The sequence below is a fragment of the Phalangium opilio genome, unplaced genomic scaffold, assembly GCF_054372755.1.
Source record: "Phalangium opilio isolate 3A_F unplaced genomic scaffold, DU_Popi_V2 ptg000209l_1, whole genome shotgun sequence".
Lineage (NCBI taxonomy): Eukaryota > Metazoa > Arthropoda > Arachnida > Opiliones > Phalangiidae > Phalangium > Phalangium opilio.
This window is the reverse complement of record NW_028324217.1, coordinates 21,899,244-21,918,698: the sequence shown is the minus strand read 5'-3', so window position 1 is coordinate 21,918,698 and position 19,455 is coordinate 21,899,244. Positions and strand designations below refer to the sequence as shown.

The following is a 19,455-nucleotide window of genomic DNA, read 5'->3' as shown; positions in this document are numbered from 1 at the left end:
ATGGAGAAGAAGCCGAAGCCGGAATGGACAAAGACCTGAAGATGGTGGTGCATAGAAGCTGGTGTCAATGTGGGATTGACGAAGAACAGAAGATGGTGGTGCTTACGAGCCAGCAAGTACAGGCTAGTGTCCATGTGGGATGGACAAAGACTAGCAGATTGTGGTCCTTAGTAGCCAGTTAGTAAAGACTGGTGTTGGTAGATGAATGGCCAAATTTCCGTGAACCGCGAACGCGTTCCAGAAATCGGGTATTTGTTTGCTTCGATTTGTAAACTGTGAACGAGGTCACGTGGGGTCTGACAGACAGACAGACACACACACAGACAGACAGATACGGCCGGTGTAATACCTCTCCGTGACATACGTCACTCGGAGAGGTAAAAATCTTTTCTAGCGTCGTTCAAAAATGACGAACTATACTGCCAAAGGCGGGACTGTGGCACTACTACGGCCCCAGTGAAACTAATATCCTCATCCGTAACAACTTCAGTTAATTTATATTTTTTTAGCCATACAGCTAGAAAACGGTAAATAAAAGAGGAAACAATTTCTCCAAAGAGCAAGAATATCAGAACAGTGTAAGTGATAACTGATAAAATTATTTTTATAGAGTTTAATCAATAATAAAAGAAATGCACATGGGTAAAAAATATTATAAAAGTTAAAAGGAAGATGAAATCAAGAGTTTTTTTTACCGATTCTTCTACTAATTATAAGACCACTCTACATAATGAAAATAGGTTTTGATTTTATGGATAATTTGAAATAAGCACCTCCGACCAATCGCATAACGCTTTGCATTCCTGTTAACAAAATTTTCATAGTACGCTCTACATCTCGCGCAGTTTTAGAAAAAATCTCGCCATAAATTTCATTCGACATGGAGCACGTGCCGCGAGAATTTTTTTTATCAAGAAGGCAGGGTGGTACGCGATTGCCCGAAGGTGCTTATTTAAAAAAGTCCATAAAATCTCAAATAGGTAAAAAAATCACTCAACCATGGACATAAGTAATTTTAAAATTTATGATAACATTATTACTAAAATAGTATATTTTTTAAGCCTCGACTTAGAACTCTGTTGTACTAAACTTATCGATGCCAAATCTTGATTTACATTTATTTTTACTATATTAAAATTTTACGTATCAAAGGTCCTTGACAAACAGAGAAAATCGGGATATTACATCGCAGTCCAAGCAGTGTGAGTTCTTCAACTGAATGTCGAAGTCAAAAAACGATTTGGAATTGTCCCTTGAAAGAAATATGGAGAACGATTCAATTATAGAATCTATGGAAGCACAGGAATCTAAAAATAAGTGTCATGAAAAAGGAAATATTGAAACGAGCTGCGCTACACCGGAAATGACCCCGGTTGATCTGGAAAGCGACTTACCGGATATATCGCCTGAACTTGAAAACGATACTTCAGTGTCCAACTTAGATGCCCTTGAACCTTGCACGTCAAACTATTCGTCTGCTAGTTCGAAAATTGGTAAGTAATTTTTATTCTTAAATAGTGTGAGTACCTGAGAGAGTCGTACTGCTACCGTGTTGGAAAATAAGCTTGAGCAATATATCCACTGACACTGGTAAAGAGGGTGATTTTGAAAAGTCCATCAATTATGAGGGATCGTGTTTATTGGGAACAACTGAGTGGAAAGTATCAATGAACATGGGGTGTACAACATTTGGTTACAGATATATGCCCCACCCCAAACATTGGCCATTAAAACAAGGAAATATCCAGCAATGAAGAGTACGACTTTTGTTATGAATCCGATCTAAATAGTTTTTTATGAATGTAACTCTTAAGCTTGTTAATCAATAGTTTTTTATGTATGTAACTCTTAAGCTTTGTTAATGTAATAATAGTTTTTTTTGGCCTATTCTATACTATTTAAACTAATACTCCCTAAAGAATCGGGGTCTTGGTCCGTGGGTCACGATCGGTGATAGTTGTTTGTTTGTTCTTTTATTAATAAAGTCATTTTATTACATAATGAGTTGTCGAGGTAAAAGTTCTTAACGTTTTGAGTAACCGACAAACTCAACAGTGGCGACGGAGGCGAGATATCGGCCTTGGGTGTGAACTCTACATTACCTTCTTCTAGTAATGTCTACTCTGGAAGACCTCTTGCGCGTACTTATCAAGCAGAATGCGGAATCGGGGAAGCGTCACGACGAGCTACTTGATACTCTGCTTCCTCGCACTACGGGCTTGCAGGATAAGGATTCTGTGGTCAGCCCACCGCGTTTCAATGCCATCGACGTTCCTCTTTTCAGTCCGGAGGACGATGGTTCCAATTTGGATCAATGGCTTAAGCGGTTCCAGTACTCTTTGGATGTCAATGCCCCGACTATGGATGACGAAACTAAAGTCAAGTGTCTCCTTGCCAAGCTGTCGATGGAAGCATTCAATGAGTATGACAAGTTCTGCTCTCCCAAGGAGCCGACAGATTTCGACCTCGACCAAACAATTACACACCTGCGCAAGCTCTTCGGTAAAACGCATACGCTATTCATCGAACGGTTTAACACCATGCGTATTCAACGAAGCTTGGACGAAGACTACGCGCGCTATTTCAACCGCGTCAAGTATCAGCTTAAACGTTTTAATTTCGGCGACCTCACGGAAGAACAGTTTGGGATTCTGATTGCTCTCTCTGGGTTATCTCGACCTGAGGACGAAACTATTCGGACACGGATTCTGCAACGCTTAAACACAGAAGCCTCCGTGGCGCTAGAATCAGTTATCGAGGATATCCTAACTGTGGTAGCCACCAAATCCGAGCAGACCGTGTTTCAAGACCGCACGGCCCGACTTAATGTTGTCCAGTCTACCACTAAGCGTCCAAAGGGGAAGCCATCTCGAAGCCGTGCGCGGTCTCGTGCTCCACGGTCCGGCTCACCGACCAGCTCCGCAAGCGGAAGTGGATCTCTCAAACCACCACCCTCTCCTTGCTATCGATGCGGGGAATTGCATTGGATCCGGGACTGCCCCTATACACATAACGTCTGTCACAAGTGCGCCAAGGAGGGCCACTTGGAAAGTCAATGCGAGAAGTGGCGGATACATAAACAATTCCCCAGGAGGTCCCGCAGACGGGTCAATTGCCTCGCGGTTCCAACGTTACGCCTCAACTCCGTTCAGGGGTCAAGACTAATCACGGGGAAGATCTTAGTCAATGGAGTGCCTGTCGAATTCCTTATGGATAGCGGTGCAGAAGCTAATATCATTGATGAAACGACTTACGAAGCTATAGGAAGGCCGTCACTGCAACCCTGCGAGGATGTTGGCCTCCTCTTTGATGGAACTACTGCTTCCTTCCTTGGAAAGGGTCTGGCGACGTTTCAACTGGGTCCCATCAAAGCCAAACAGTCGTTCTTTCTGGCCAAGAACGGAGCCTTAAAACTTCTAGGCGTAGGAACACTGGACGTGTTCGGGCTCCTTGATCAACTACGACGACCGTTCCAGTCTCTGAACCCTTGCATGCTACAGCGGCAGGAAGATGACCTCACGTCCCTGCGGAACGACTTCCCGGATGTCTTCGCAGATGGCTTAGGCCGCTGTACGACAGTAAAAGCCAGTCTAGAGGTCATTGAGGGGGCAGTGCCTGTTTTCTGTCGGGCCAGGCCAGTCCCATACGCTTCCCGGGAGGTGGTAGATGCCGAAATAGACCGACTACTTACTCTGGGCGTTATTACACCTGTCGATCACACCGAATGGGCAGCGCCAATTCTGGTAATACGGAAGGCGAATGGGAAGACACGACTCTGCGTTGACTACTCCACGGGGTTGAACGAAGCTCTTCGACCAAACCATCATCCACTCCCATTACCGGAAGATATTTTCTCCACTCTCAATGGCGGTCAAGTATTTTCCCAACTCGACCTATCGGATGCGTATCTCCAAGTCGAGCTGGACGATCCGTCAAAACGTCTATGCGGAATCTCTACCCACCGCGGAATGTTCCAGTTTCAAAGGTTATCCTTTGGAATTAAGACAGCTCCAGCTATCTTCCAAAAGATTATGGACAACATGCTCGCCGGGCTACCCTTTGCTGCGGGTTATTTGGATGACATCATTGTGGCAAGCAAGAACGCCGAGGATCATAGAGATCATTTGCGGCAGGTTCTTTCAAGGATTCAAAGTTTTGGTTTCCGTTTGCGCCTGGATAAATGCTCTTTGTTCAAGCCTTCAATTAAGTATCTGGGCATGATAATCGACAAAACGGGAAGAAGACCAGATCCAGCTAAGATCGACGCTCTCACTCACATGCCAGAACCTACCGACGTTCCTGGGCTTCGCGCATATCTGGGCATGATCAATTACTATCAGGCCTTCGTAAGCAACATGCGTCAAATACGGGCGCCACTGGACGCGTTGTTGCAGAAGTCCCAACCATGGCACTGGTCCCCACGTTGCCAAAAGGCGTTTGATGATCTGAAAGGGATCTTACAGTCTGATCTGCTTTCTACGCATTATGATCCAACCCTGGAAATCATCGTAGCCGCCGATGCGTCTGAACAAGGAATTGGGGCTGTTCTGCTTCACGTCTTCCCGGATGGGACCGAGAAAGCCGTAACCCATGCCTCACGGTCGTTATTACCAGCCGAACGTAATTATGGGCAAATCGAGAAGGAAGGCTTAGCGCTGGTTTTCGCCGTCAAGAAATTTCACAAAATGCTTTACGGCCGGCATTTTACCTTACTTACGGATCACAAACCTTTGGTTTCTATCTTTGGCAGCAAGAAGGGAGTACCTATACACTCTGCTAATCGACTTCAGCGCTGGGCTGTCATCCTCCTTGCGTATGATTTTCGCATTGAGTAGCGCGGAACGACTATCTTCGGTCAGGCGGATGCGTTGTCTCGCTTGATATCATCTCAGAAGTCGACAGAAGACGAGGTCATTATCGCCCACATACAAGTTGACTCTGATATGCGGGCAACCATTCGGCACCTCCCGTTGACTTATAAGGACATCCAGGCCGCCACTAGAGCTGATGATCTCCTGCAACGGGTCATGCACTTTACAAAAACCCGCTGGCCAGATTCTCGATCCTTGGGGTTCGGCAAAGGCAACGACGAGCTTCACCAATTCTTTCGTCGACGTAATCAATTGGCCATACAAGAGGATTGTCTTCTATTTGATGATCGTATTGTCGTCCCGAAGCTGCTCCAACGAAAAGTTTTGGAACTTCTCCATAACGGACACCCTGGCATTAATCGTATGAAGTCCTTAGCTCGACGCTACGCGTACTGGCCATTCATGGATCAGCAAGCTGAAGAATTGGTCCGTTCCTGTGCCAAATGCGCTCTAGCAGCCAAACTACCGACCAAAACTTCCCTCAAGTCTTGGCCTAAAGCGTCACGTCCGTGGGAGAGGATCCACATAGACTATGCAGGACCACATCATGGGGACTATTTCCTACTGGTCGTGGATGCCTATTCTAAATTTCCGGAAATCTTCCTAACGAGGTCTACAACTACAGACGCTACGACAAAGATTCTAAGAGGCCTTGTCGCTCGTTATGGACTTCCAGACACTCTCGTTAGTGATAATGCTCCGCAATTTACCTCAGAAGCCTTTGCTACGTTCTGCGCAAGTCACGGCATTCAGCATGTCTTTTCGCCACCGTATCATCCACAGTCAAATGGCCAAGTGGAACGATTTGTGGATACGTTTAAACGGGCTCTACTGAAGCTTGAAGGCCAAGGCAAGGTTCAAGAGCTGTTGGAAGTTTTCCTTACGACGTACCGGACTACGCCAAATGACCGTATTCAAGGTCAGACTCCTGCGGAACTATTCCTTGGACGCAAACTCAGAACGTCCTTGGACCTTCTTCGTCCACCGGCCAAGCACGTCGCTGTCCGTGACATGGAAATGGAGCGCCAGTTTAACCGACGACATGGGGCACGTCTTCGCCGTTTTAATGCTGGTGATCTGGTCTGGGCAAGGAACGCCTTAGTACCCACTTGGACTGCCGGTCGGGTAACAAAATCCCGAGGGCTCGTGTATACGGTTCAACTCCAGGATGGAGTTTCTCGTGCCTTTCATGCAAACCATCTTCAGCATAGGGCTGAGGCAGAAGAAAGCAGCGACCCTTATTCCATTATCATGGATTCGTTCCAATTAACACCATGTACGGAACCGTTGGAAGTCACGGAAAACCCGGAACGTCATGTTCAATTTAATTTGCCGCACGACGCGGTCGACGAGGATCCGGACACCATCCCGCGCCGGTCGGGCCGCGAAGTTCGCAAGCCATCGCGTCTTCAAGTCAATCCGAGCCAGCGATGCTATACCTAATCTCGCGCTTCGCTCCCTCGAGAAAGGGAGATGTTATGAATCCGATCTAAATAGTTTTTTATGAATGTAACTCTTAAGCTTGTTAATCAATAGTTTTTTATGTATGTAACTCTTAAGCTTTGTTAATGTAATAATAGTTTTTTTTGGCCTATTCTATACTATTTAAACTAATACTCCCTAAAGAATCGGGGTCTTGGTCCGTGGGTCACGATCGGTGATAGTTGTTTGTTTGTTCTTTTATTAATAAAGTCATTTTATTACATAATGAGTTGTCGAGGTAAAAGTTCTTAACGTTTTGAGTAACCGACAAACTCAACAACTTTAATCCGAGTAACCAGCTTGTTTAGAACTATCAGACAATTTCAATAACCTTCAATCTAAGTTAGATTCAAAACCATTCACTAGGTTGTTAATGGCACATGAAAACGACTGTCGTACCTTTTCAGCACCGCGGGCAGATTCCATTTTCTGTTTAGTTTGCTCGAGGTTTTTTCTTTAGTCGGAATACGTCATTCGTGTCTGTATGACCTATCCCCCACGGTATCCAATGGTAAAGGGTAGAGAAATGAGCTGTTCTTTAATAACTGGGGCAACTAGAAAATTATGAAGCCAATATAGTAACGTAGATAATAGATCTACGCAACGTTGTACTAACAATAGTATTTGGACATAACGTTAACAAAATTAATTTTGTCTGTTTTCCATCGAATAAAATGAAAATGTGGGGAATAGTTTTTGATAATTCGAGGCAGAGTGTAATTCTGTAGCCAGTAAAGACAATTTTAACTCAATATTACGATAATTTTGGTTAATTTTAGCATTTCAAAATGTGTTTTGATCCTAACTTAGCTAGACCAAAATGGATATATATACTAAGCCAAATTATCTCTACGGCACCGAGCTCAGTGTCCTAAGCTTGGAGCAGGTAAATCCTGCTGCCTCGAAATCGAGGCTTTAACGGTCTGGAGCAGTGTTTCCACTTTGCGGCGAAAAAGACCGTTTTCGGCGAAAATCTAGTCTCTGAGTACCAAAATACTGAAAAAAGGCGAAAAAGCGGCGAAAACTTTATTTAGATTTTTTTTATGGTTCAGTTCTTTTCATCACACATTTTTGCTCAGTTTTTATAATATCTAGTAGGCTATGGGCTCAGGGTCTGATTAGGCTCACATTTGTGGTAGTGATTGGTGAATTTGGTGCCATTGCTTGGCGGTCTTAAATTATAATGGGACGCAACAAGCGTGATCGATTTGGCTCAACTTGGCTACGCTTTGTGTTTCTCTCAAGCACAGCCAACTCCATCGCGCTATAAAAGCCCCTTCAAACAATTTTTCCTATGTAAATGCGCGTATCAGGAATTTTCGGCTTTTTAGCTCGAAAAATAAAAGGAGTCAGCTTTTAACATGATCGTCTATGGGAGGAACACCATTTTTTGACCCTTATTTTAAAAATTTGGTTCATATTTCTTGAAATTTAAATGAGATGTGAAAATTAAAAGCGCAAATTGCTGATCTGGGCTTTTACATAGCGTTTGCAGCCTAACCCTATAGAGTGGGCTGTGGTTGGACCAATATAAAGAGAAAAAAATTACGGGATTTTTTGCGGCGAAAATCTACTACAGATGGGGCGAAGAACAGCACTTTTGCACCTAAAATGGGCGAAAATCCTAACCTTCGAGTGGAAACACTGGTCTGGAGTGGACCGAAAGTTAATTACACACCTAAATTATGCCTACAATTAAGATTAATGGAATAGTCAGATTTCATTACATGGCCTCTTTTATTGCAGGGTTATTATAGTCTGTCAAACGAAAGAAGAGCCCTGAGAAATTTGTCCAAATTGGTGTCGCCACCATCGACCCCATAGTACTTTATCAACTTGTTTTGTTTTGTCAATAGTCGTCTGTAATATAGTCTGCTATAAACAGATAGGCTTAATCGCAATAGAACCAATACATTTTGCAATATATATTTAATACGTTATGTTTTTTACGATCATCGACTATTAAAGAATATAAAACAAAATTAACGACAAGACACCAGTTTTATCTTTGTTGAACTAGCATTGCAACATATATTAATGTCATAAGTTAAAGTATCTGTATATAGCAGACTATATTACAGACGACTATTAACAAAACAAAACAAGTTGATAAAGTACTATGGGGTTGATGGTGGCGACACCAATTTGGACAAATTTCTCAGGGCTCTTCTTTCGTTTGACAGACTATAGGGTCATACACATTTTTAACACATTAAAGAAAGTGAAAAAACACGGCATCTCCACATCGTAAAGCATCACGGCGCCACAAATACTTGCATAGGTGCATGTCCAAGTCCTTACAAATACTTCTTTTCAATAAAATAATAGTCAATAATATAGTACTATCGCGGCAATTATCCGGACATAAATCGATGCGAAACCTTCCTCCACGGCGTTCGCTTCCAGTTTGAAGCTCTATCATCCCAACTTTCCATTGTCCGTCAACTTTACGGCAGAGCTGTGCTAATTAGCTGACAACTAATTGAATTAGAATTAGCAATTAGGTAAATATTTATGAACTAATTAATTAGCCAATTAGCAATTGGACATAGAAACTAATTAAATTCAATTAGAAATTAGCCATTTATTTATCAAACTAATTAATTAGAATTACTAATTTCTAATTAGTTACTTGTCTAATTAATAAAAAAAAAGAAACCATAAGTAAACACAAAAGTTTATAAGTGCCCATGGATTTAGTACTTTGGTAATGCAAAGTTTAATGTTTTAATGCCATTAAAAAACGGGTACGGAAGCCATGAATTATTCTCGAAAAATGAGACAAGCCTCGAGCCTTCCGTCATGTTAAAATTTGTTTCATTTCTTCATTTTCTTGCCACAGTTCCTATAATGGACTCCTGAGTAGTAAATCCATGGGCACTGCTTTAAATTCGAGTAGGAAAAACAGTCGAAATTTCAAAATGGGACAGTTACGATTTACGAAATTTGCTACTAGTACTAGTATTCTCTCATGTTTTGAGGAGCTGAAAAATTTGGAGTAGCACTAAGGTTTCCTCATCGATATAATAAGGCGTTTTCATATTCAAATAGATGAATCAAGAGTTAATTCCTCGATTTTTAGTTTTTACTAAATTAAAAGATTAATTGAAAATCCAATTGGATAATTAGTTAATCCTAAATCTAATTAAATTTTAATTAGATAATTACCTTTCCTATTCATACTAATTAATTAGAATTACTTCTCAATTAGCACTAAGGTAATTAAAATTCAATTACCATTTTCAATTAGTAAATGTTGCTAATTAATTAGAAATTCAATTAGCTAACTAATTAATTAGCACAGCTCTGCTTTACGGCCTCGATGGTACTTCATTTTGCCAATTTGGGTTTCGTCTATCTCTACCACCAAACCCTTACCCCCAATTTTGTAATCCTCCACCATAATTTTATCTGTTGTCCTAATAGTTAGCTACCACCTTTTCCAAAATACTCTCCTATTAATTAGTTGCCACCTTTTCCAAAATATTCTCCTAATAGTTAGCTGCCACCTTTTCCAAAATATTCACCTATTAATTAGTTGCCACCTATTCCAAAATATTCTGCTATTAATTAGCTACCACCTTTTCCAAAACATTCTCTTATTAATTAGCTCCCACCTTTTCCAAAACATTCTCCTACTAATTAGCTGCCACCTTTTCCAAAACATTTTTAAATGTGTTAAAAATGTGTATGACCCTAATAAGCCTGCAATAACAGAGGCCACGTAATGAAATCTGACTATTCCATTAATCTTAAATGTAGGCATCATTTAGGTGTGTAATTAACTTTCGGTCCACTCCAGACCATTAAAGCCTCGATTTCGAGGCAGCAGGATTTACCTGCTCCAAGCTTAGGATACTGAGCTCTCAGCTCGGTGCCGTAGAGATGATTTGGCTTAGTATATATATCCATTTTGGTCTAGCTAAGTAAGGATCAAAACACATTTTGAAATGCTAAAATTAACCAACATTATCGTAATATTGAGTTAAAAATGTCTTTACTGGCTACAGAATTACACTCTTCCTCGAATTATCAAAAAATATTCCCCACATTTTCATTTTATTCGATGGAAAACAGAAAAAATTAACTTTGTCCAAATACTATTGTTAGTACAATGTTGCATAGATCTGAACACAGTCCATACTATTATCTACGTAACCATTTTAGCTGAATAATTTTCTAGTTGCCCCAGTTACTAAAGAAACCCCGCCAGGGATATCTTGCAATAGCCGACGATTTTCCATCTTAAAATATCGTCCAAAAAACTGATAGGAATATCCATAAATAAAGCTATTATTATTATTATTATTATTATTATTAAGAGTAATTTTTATACCGTTCATCATCTTTTATGCATAATCAGATGCATGTGCTAAAATGATAACCCGTAATCCTTACTTCAATAAATTTATTTATGTCATGATTGTAATAGTGCGACGCAAAGAGAAACTTTGAATGATGCGCTACCCTTAACATTGCTAAAATGTTTACCCGTCAGTCCATTCTAAAAACGAGGGGTTACATTTAACAATGCTAAAATGATTACACATAAGTAACCCTAAATAGAAGAAGAGAAAGTTCTAGTGATTACTACCTCGATGTTCGAATTACCTTTAACAGTCAAACTAAGAGACTCATCGTATATGTACATCATACGATGTGGCTAAAAACAACCTTAAATTGATTAAAACAAAAAGAAACTTGTTTGCGCCGCAATATGAGAAGCCCTCCTTTATCCAAAAATAGTGTCGTAGAGGGGCTACGTATGATTATCTTATCTTCCCAACCGTAGCAAGGGGGTACAAGCGGTGAATAGACTCATAAAGTAGCAGATGTACCAAATGTAAAATGATTTTTTAACCTTGTTTAAATAATCACAGTAGTTTTTTGGCACCTTCTATAAAAAACTTTGTTGTTTAATGAAATGACTTTGTCTTTGGCATTTAAAATGGAAGCGATGCGCTTCAGTTCCTGCGTCACTAAATCCATTTTAATTGTCATTCCACCAATTTCAAAAATTATTATTTATTAAATTTAATTAACTCCATTTAGGGCAATTGGAATGGGAAAATATTAAATAACACTGACCAGCGTCCAAACTACAGGGAACCCAGGGGTCCTATAATTCCAACAAAATTCTATTTTTTTGCACTTGACCTATATTATCAAATAATATCCTAAAATTTTCGAGGTTTTCGTATAGTTTTGCATCAACTTTATCAGTATTCAGCTCAGTAATCGAGATCCCATTTGAACAGACACCGAACTTGCTGAACTCCCTTCCCTTGCTCAGGATTTTTTATTTATTAAATTTTATTTACCTAAGTTTCTCTGTTCAAAGTAAAATCAAATTTTGCAATTTTTTGAGATTTTCCTACATAGTCTTAACCAAAGGAATATTATATATGAGCATTTTTTGTCCTATGCTTTCCTATAAAAACACGTTTTATTTCCTATGAAATCCTATAATTCAGGAAAGAAGAAATTTACATTTTTGGCTGGGTCCCTGCAACTATCATTTTCGTGATAATTAAACTTCTTCAAGTTTACTGAAATGAAATGAATCCGTTACATTCGTAACCTTTTAGATTTTGAAAACAAACCGAACTTTATATCATCTGAGAAATTTGTATCAAGGAGACAAAGGGGACACAAATTAAAAGAGGGTTCCGCTTTTTGTGCTGACTTCGATTTAAACTTGGGCATATATTGATGGGTTAATTTTCTTTCTGTAGAAAAGTCCAAGAATGAACTGTTTACAACTCGATGCGAATATTCTAAGAATGATCAAGAACTTCAAATGCGAAAGAGGAACGTTGAAGAGATCTTCAAATGTGATGAGATCGACTATTCCAGCAACAAGAAAAACCTTTTGATCACACATCAACTTATTCACAGTCCGGAAAAACCATTCCAATGTGATCAGTGTGAATATAAATGTACGCAGAAGAGTGGTTTGATCACACATCAACGCATTCACACTGGGGAAAAAGCATTCAAATGTGATCAGTGTAAATATAAATGTACGCGGAAGAGTGCTTTGATCACACATCAACGCATTCACACTGGAGAAAAACCATTCAAATGTGATCAATGTGAATATAAATCTACGCAGAAGAGTGCTTTGATCACACATCAACGCCTTCACACTGGAGAAAAACCAATCAAATGTGATCAGTGTGGATATAAATGTACACTGAAGAGTAATTTGATCAAACATCAACGCATTCACACTGGAGAAAAACCATTCAAATGTGATCAGTGTGAATATAATTGTAGGCGGAAGAGTGCTTTGATCACACATCAACGCATTCACACTGGAGAAAAACCATTCAAATGTGATCAGTGTGAATATAAATCTACGCAGAAGAGTGCTTTGATCACACATCAACGCCTTCACACTGGGGAAAAACCATTCAAATGTGATCAGTGTGGATATAAATGTACTCTGAAGAGTAATTTGATCAAACATCAACGCATTCACACTGGAGAAAAACCATTCAAATGTAATCAGTGTGAATACAAATGTACGCAAAAGAGTGCTTTGATCACACATCAACGCATTCATAGTAGTGAAAAACTCTTAAAATGTGATCAGTGTGCTTATGCCAGCACTCAGAAGAGTAAATTGATCACACATCAACGCATTCACAGTAGTGAAAAACCCTTCAAATGTGATCAGTGTGATTATGTCTGCACGCAAAAAAGCCACTTGGTCACACATCAACGCATTCACACTGGGGAAAAACCATTCAAATGTGACCAGTGTGATTATGCCTGCACGCAGAAGAACCATTTGATCGCACATCAACTCACTCACAGTGGAGATAAGCCATTCAAATGTGTTCAGTGCGGATATGCTAGCACTTACAAAATTAGTTTAATCAGACACCAACGCATTCACTGTGGAGAAAAACCATCCAAATGTGATCAGTGACAACATTGGCGCGTGGATGTGCTTATTGATCACACATCAAGGAATTCACGGTGTTGAAAAACTTCGTATTTGATCATTGTGATTTTAGGTGAGCTGCGTGAGTAATTTTATCAGACCCATCAACGCGTTCACAGTAGAGAAAAACCCTTCTAATGTGATCATTGTGATTTTAGGTGAGCTGCGTGAGTAATTTCATCAGACCCATACACGCGTTCACAGTAGAGAAAAACCCTTCTAATGTGATCAGTGTGACTTTACCAGGCAAACCCTTTGCACGTGATCGCAATAAATATTCAAAACCATTGACCATAACTAAATATTCAAAAGAATTCTAAATGAAAACTATTAAGAAACAGTAGTGGAGGATGCCAATGTATAATCTTCATTATAAGTTAATACTACTACATTTTTAACAATTTAAATATTTTACTTAAAACTCTGATTTTATTATAAGTGAATTTTAATTGTTTTAGTTTGTAACTTCGACCCATTTCATTTATTGAAACAAAGTTAGTTGTACAAGCATTTAATATTCGAACGAATATTAAGGTTCATAAAATCTATTTAAAGAATATCAATTTTCAGGTGGTAATTCGATTGAAGTAAGTGCCTAACCTTATCATATTGTGAAAAATATTGTCATTTTATTTGGAAAATCATACTCATCTGTCTCTTTCCTTTAAAATATTAACAAATGAATAGTTTTTGAGCGGTGCAGGACTGTATTAGAGATTTAGTATATGAATAGACCATTCCATTGTTTACTTGAAGAGAAACCAACACACAGGTGGGTAGTCTACTTTTCAGCGTACTTCCCTCGCGCCAAGAAGCAAAGCTTGAAAGCAACGTCCCGCCTACTAGTGTTGCCTTTAATGCGAGCAGCTTGCTTCGTTGAGCGCGTGATCGAGTGGGCTATAGCCCGGTACTTTTTACCTCTCCGTGTGACGTAGTCCAGGAGAGGTACTGTAACGGCCGTGTCTGTCTGTCTGTCTGTCTGTCTGTCCGTTGTTACACCCACGTGACTCAACTCATCCAGCGTCTATTCACACGATCCAACTACTTGATTCAACTCGAGTTGACCCGTCAAGCTGAGCCAAAAAGTTGGATCGTCTGAAAGAGCCTTAAATATACTTCAAACTAACTTTATGCCAAGTTTAATGCTTTCTTGAAAAAGTGCATGATTATTTCAGCTATCCTCCAGACTATTTTTAGTACAGCGAGTTGCACATCCTATAGACCTTCGAATGTTTATCACGCCCACCCCTCTCTTTTGAAAATTGTTATAGATAGTTTTTGCGGTCCAAGTCTGGCAGAATCTCCGATATTTTCTCGACATGATGCTTCTAGAGAACCACAGTTCACTCCATAGCAGCGACAGTAGTCTTCAGCACACTTCCTCTGGTTCAAAACCAGTTTATTAATTGCTTGGACTAGTTTTAAAATTCAAGAAGTGAGGGTTACTGGTCCTCAGGACCAGTTTATTAATTAAGAACAAAGGTGGGGGCCAGTCCGGAAACCAGTTTATTATCTCGGACACTAGGGGGGGGGGTCACTGGTACCAAGCGGCGTGGGAAGTAAGGCGGTGGCATAGGGCGAATAACCAGTTTAAAAATTGCCAGGACCAGTTTAAAAAATTGCCAGGACCAGTTTAAAAAATTGCCAGGACCAGTTTAAAAAATTGCCAGGACCAGTTTAAAAAATTGTCAGGACCAGTTTAAAAATTGCCAGGACCAGTTTAAAAATTGCCAGGACCAGTTTAAAAATTGCCAGGACCAGTTAAAAAATTGCCAGGACCAGTTAAAAAATTGCCAGGACCAGTTCAAAAATTGCCAGGACCAGTTTAAAAATTGCCAGGACCAGTTTAAAAATTGCCAGGACCAGTTTAAAAATTGCCAGGACCAGTTTAAAAATTGCCAGGGCCAGTTTAAAAAATGCCAGGACCCGTTTAAAAATTAAATCGGAGGGGGGTCAGTGGTGTACTTGACCACTAATAAAATTCATGTGTAACTGGGTAACCAGAGTCCAGATATTATCTCAACTATTTCAATTATCCACTTCTTTATTTTAGCAGACGACGCGTTCTGGTCAATCTTCATGGATCAGTTTATTTATCCCAGACCAGGGGGGGGGTGGCTGGCCCAGTGTCCAGTTTTAAAAAATCCTTCTTATTTCCCAAACTGTACTCCCAAGGACTAGTTTAAAAAAAATCCTTATTTCCCAGACTGATTGACGGCGGTTAGGAAAAGCTGTCTGCTAGACGTTCCCTTTTTTTTGGCGTTTGTACTTTGTAGTGATAAGTGAATTCCTTTGTTACGGTAACGGTTCCTCCTTTAAAGGCTTTAATGTATTTTTATTGATTATTTAAAAGAGTATCTATATACAAGAAAAGCTCTTAATAAAAAACCCCTAAAACAGAACTGAGGGAAACGCCCTTGGTAACACTAAATCTTTGTTTATGGCCATATTTTTATTATTATTAAAATGTTACGTATATTATCTTAACAGGGAAACTGTACAAAAAGTGATGGAATTTGTTAAAGAATGTCGTGTTATGGTCGAACGTTTAAACTGGTAAGTGATGAATATAATGCAACTTGGATGATGTCAACAAGGCATAACGGATCCAAACCGATTGAAACTATTATACCTTGAAAAGAAATAGATCTTTCTTGCTGTTTAAAAAATTAACCCCTTCAAATGTGGTCAGTGTGATTATGCCGGTAGAGATAATAGCAATTTGATTCCACATCAACGCATTCACAGTGGTGAAAAACCCTTCGTATGTGATCAGAGTGACTATGGATGCACTCAGAAGAGTAATTTGATCAGACACAAACGCATTCACAGTATGTGATCAGTGTGACTTTGCAAGCACGTGGAAGAGTAGTTTAGTCGCACATCAACGTATTCACAGTGGTGAAAAACGCTTCAAATGTAATCAGTGTGACTATGCAAGTACGTGGAAGATTCATTTGATCCGACGTAAACGTAGAAAACACATGCATGAATAGGTGGATGTATTGGACAAAAACCGTATTTGCTCGTCTTCTGTAATTAATGGGCCGAAACTGTGGATGTTTCTTCATTCTAAATTGTATTAACGGAAGCGCCTCTCATTTTCAGAGGAAATAATCTTGGTGCACTATACCCAGTTGTAACAACTCCATTTTCAGAACTAATTTTATATTAAATGTAATAAAATTCACGTAGAGGATGTTAAAATAAACCAGGTACTTTTTTGAATTGATCCAAACGTATGAGCTTTTCTTCTTTCGAACCATTTTCATTTCTGTTACCAGCCCACTCGGAACTTTCATTAATTTAGAATAAAAACTATCAATATAATATTTTTTTGAATTTTGGTAAATAAGTTCAGCTAGCTAATTGGACCAAGTCATCTTGCGACTTATTGCCACTTATCTAACGCCTTTACAATGCATAGAGGGGTGGTGGCTAGCCCCTATGCCACAGCTAACCGACAGCGTCCTATACTAACTATTACCGTTAACCATTTTTCTAAATTACCGTTATTTTTGATGGATCTTCATTTGCGTCTTTAATTACTTTAACTTCGTGATCAGCTTTCAATAGAAACAACACAGACACGAAAATTGTCGAATTATAAACTTGTTTTTCCAGTACTGAGTATAGGCGTAGTTGTTTGTTTGAATTTATCTTCTTTCCGAATATGACCAAGCCGCCTGGTTTATATCGGTAACACTATGGGGGTGTTTTAGAAGTGGTTTGATTGAGTTCTTCTCTAGACTGGTAATGCGACGAACCCCTAGCCTGTTAAGAGCCTACTATTCTGAACCCGTAACGTATTTAACAAAACGTTCACACATTTTAGCCACATCGTTTGATGTACATCTAACGATGGGGGTATTAGTTTGACTTGGTCTGAAGAAGAAGTATCGTTCGTCTTTATAAAGGGAGAGTGAAAAAGGGATTTTTGGGTGGGGATTATGATTTGTCTATAACAGTGCAATGCGAATGTACAACGCACATGTTAATGAACGCACTTAGAATGAAAAGGGATAAATTGTGTTAAGGTGATATTTTTCATTAATTGCTGATTTTAAAGGGGAAAGGCTTATGATCCATCTCTAACAGTACAATGCGGACGCAGTGTGAAAATATTAATGAACAAACAGCAATATCTGTAGTCTTTTATGAACACGCAAATTTATCATATTGCCTCACCTAAAACGAGAAATTTCATTCTCTCATTCCGAACTTTCTATACAATAAAAAGTTCGGGGTTTACACAAAGAAAGAACTCAAGTTGGGTGTTTTACCGAATTCTTTCTCTTTTAAACGCTTCTGGTCAAGTCCATGTTTTCAAACGCTTCTGGGCATAAGCCAATGTTATAAATTTATAAGATGCGATATGTATGCGTCGGCATAAGTCTATAATCACTGTATAAGTTCATGTAGTCTATGTTGTAAACTCACCGAGGGGATAATCCCTAAAAGTATCTGTTCTTCTATTTTGGGATTGAAGATTATTTGGGGGGTTTCGAGTAGTCATAAGTCCATGTTATAAATTTATAAGATGCGATGCGTCCGCATAAGTCTATTTTGTCAACTCATAATCACTAAAACCAAGGACGCCTCTCTAAAACTATCTGTTCTTAGATTCGCCGGAATATTACAATTACAGCATAAGTAAATTTATACGTTGCGTCGGCATAAGTCTATAATCACTGCATAAGTTCATGTAGTCTATGTTGTAAACGTCAGCATTTCATGCCACGGATTAGCCATTTTAAAATAATTTCCCTATTTTATTTTTTTAAATCTTTACTACAAGTATCGCCTACGAATCACAACAAATTATTTTTTCTCTCAAAACTTTAGATAGGTCTAGGCATTCCAACATGTTAACACAAAAAATCAGCTGATTTTTGGGTTTTTACTTGAAAGTGTTATTGGGCTTGAGATATGCATAGGTCTATGTTAGAAGTTTTTTCAAAATTTGAAGAAATCGTAAAACAAGTATATACTGAAAACATTTTCGAGTAGTAATCGTCCAAAGAACATGAATCCCTTAACTTATGGCCCTTAACGTGTCTACTTTCTTTACCTCTAACCTAATCCTTGGTCAAAAATTCATGTCTGGTCCCAGTCAAAAATATATTTTTAGTCACAAGTAATAGCGGTTATATATGGATGAGTTATGAATATATACGGCAATTTACTACCGCACCAGCAAGAAATTTGTTGCTTCCCCTTTTTGAAAATCCAAAACTTCGCAATTTTTTGTACGTTCACATTTAAAGACTTAACTAACGCCTTTTGTACATACAGTGTGGAAGAGATCAGAGCAACACCTACCTTTGTGGAAAACCCCCAAAACCCCTGACGGACTACTTCACTGCAGTACATTTTCGAGCTCGTATACAGGGTGTGACATGTGTCATTGTATGCAAATGAGAACGTGCAACGAGTATCATAGTGAATATCTTTTAATGATACGCACTTTGAAACGATAAAGACCTACGATTAAGCTTAGGAACTAAGGCATCACACTACAAATTAAAGGGCTGTTTGGTAAACCCATCAGCGTAAATGTTCGATGTGCCTACCGTCGTGGTGTAGGCACTCTTCAAGACTATTGTCCATTTTTTACGTTTTCTAGCATTTGAGGAGTGATTCGTTCAATTGCGCTTCGAATTCTGCCCTTCAAGTCGTCTACATTTAAAGGTTCTGTTGCAAACACCTTCCCCTTAACATATCCCCATAAGAAGAAATCAGGTGGAGTTAGGTCAGGGGATCTTGCTGGCCACGGAATTGGTCCACCTCTACCGATCCTACGGTTTGGAAAGTGCTCAGCCATTGGCGAACATTGACCGCCCAATGTGGTGGCGCACCATCCTGCTGGAACCACAGGTCCCGCATCACTGCTAATGGTAAGGCGTCTATCGCATCACTAAACTCGTGGCGCAGGAAGTGCAAATACCTGTCACCAGTAATGTTGTCCTCGAAGAAGAAAGGTCCGATGATTCTGTTCCCCAGAATGCCACACCAAACATTTATCTTCCATCGAATTTGATGGTAATGTTGCCGTAACCAGTATGGATTTCGTTGGGTCCAGTTTTGTAAGTTAAGTCGGTTTACCGTACCATCCCTGTGAAATGTCGCCTCATCAGAAAAAAGAACCTT

At 39.5% G+C, this 19,455-nt stretch overlaps 2 protein-coding genes across 2 annotated transcripts; both read left to right on the top strand.

The window, feature by feature from the left end:
* The first annotated feature begins 956 nt into the window (after positions 1-956).
* LOC149621267 (uncharacterized) lies at positions 957-12,413 on the top strand. The gene is made up of 3 exons (XM_089855271.1): positions 957-1,493; positions 12,089-12,187; positions 12,252-12,413. The coding sequence occupies exons 1-3, from the start codon at positions 1,220-1,222 to the stop codon at positions 12,311-12,313; spliced, it is 435 nt and encodes a 144-aa protein (XP_089711397.1). The 5' UTR covers positions 957-1,219; the 3' UTR covers positions 12,314-12,413.
* LOC149621266 (uncharacterized) lies at positions 12,375-13,227 on the top strand (the record flags this gene model as incomplete). Its single annotated transcript, XM_089855931.1, has 2 exons — positions 12,375-12,380; positions 12,469-13,227. Coding segments are annotated over exons 1-2 (765 nt in total), but the record flags the coding sequence as incomplete, so codon positions are not given.
* Between the last annotated feature and the right edge of the window lie 6,228 nt (positions 13,228-19,455).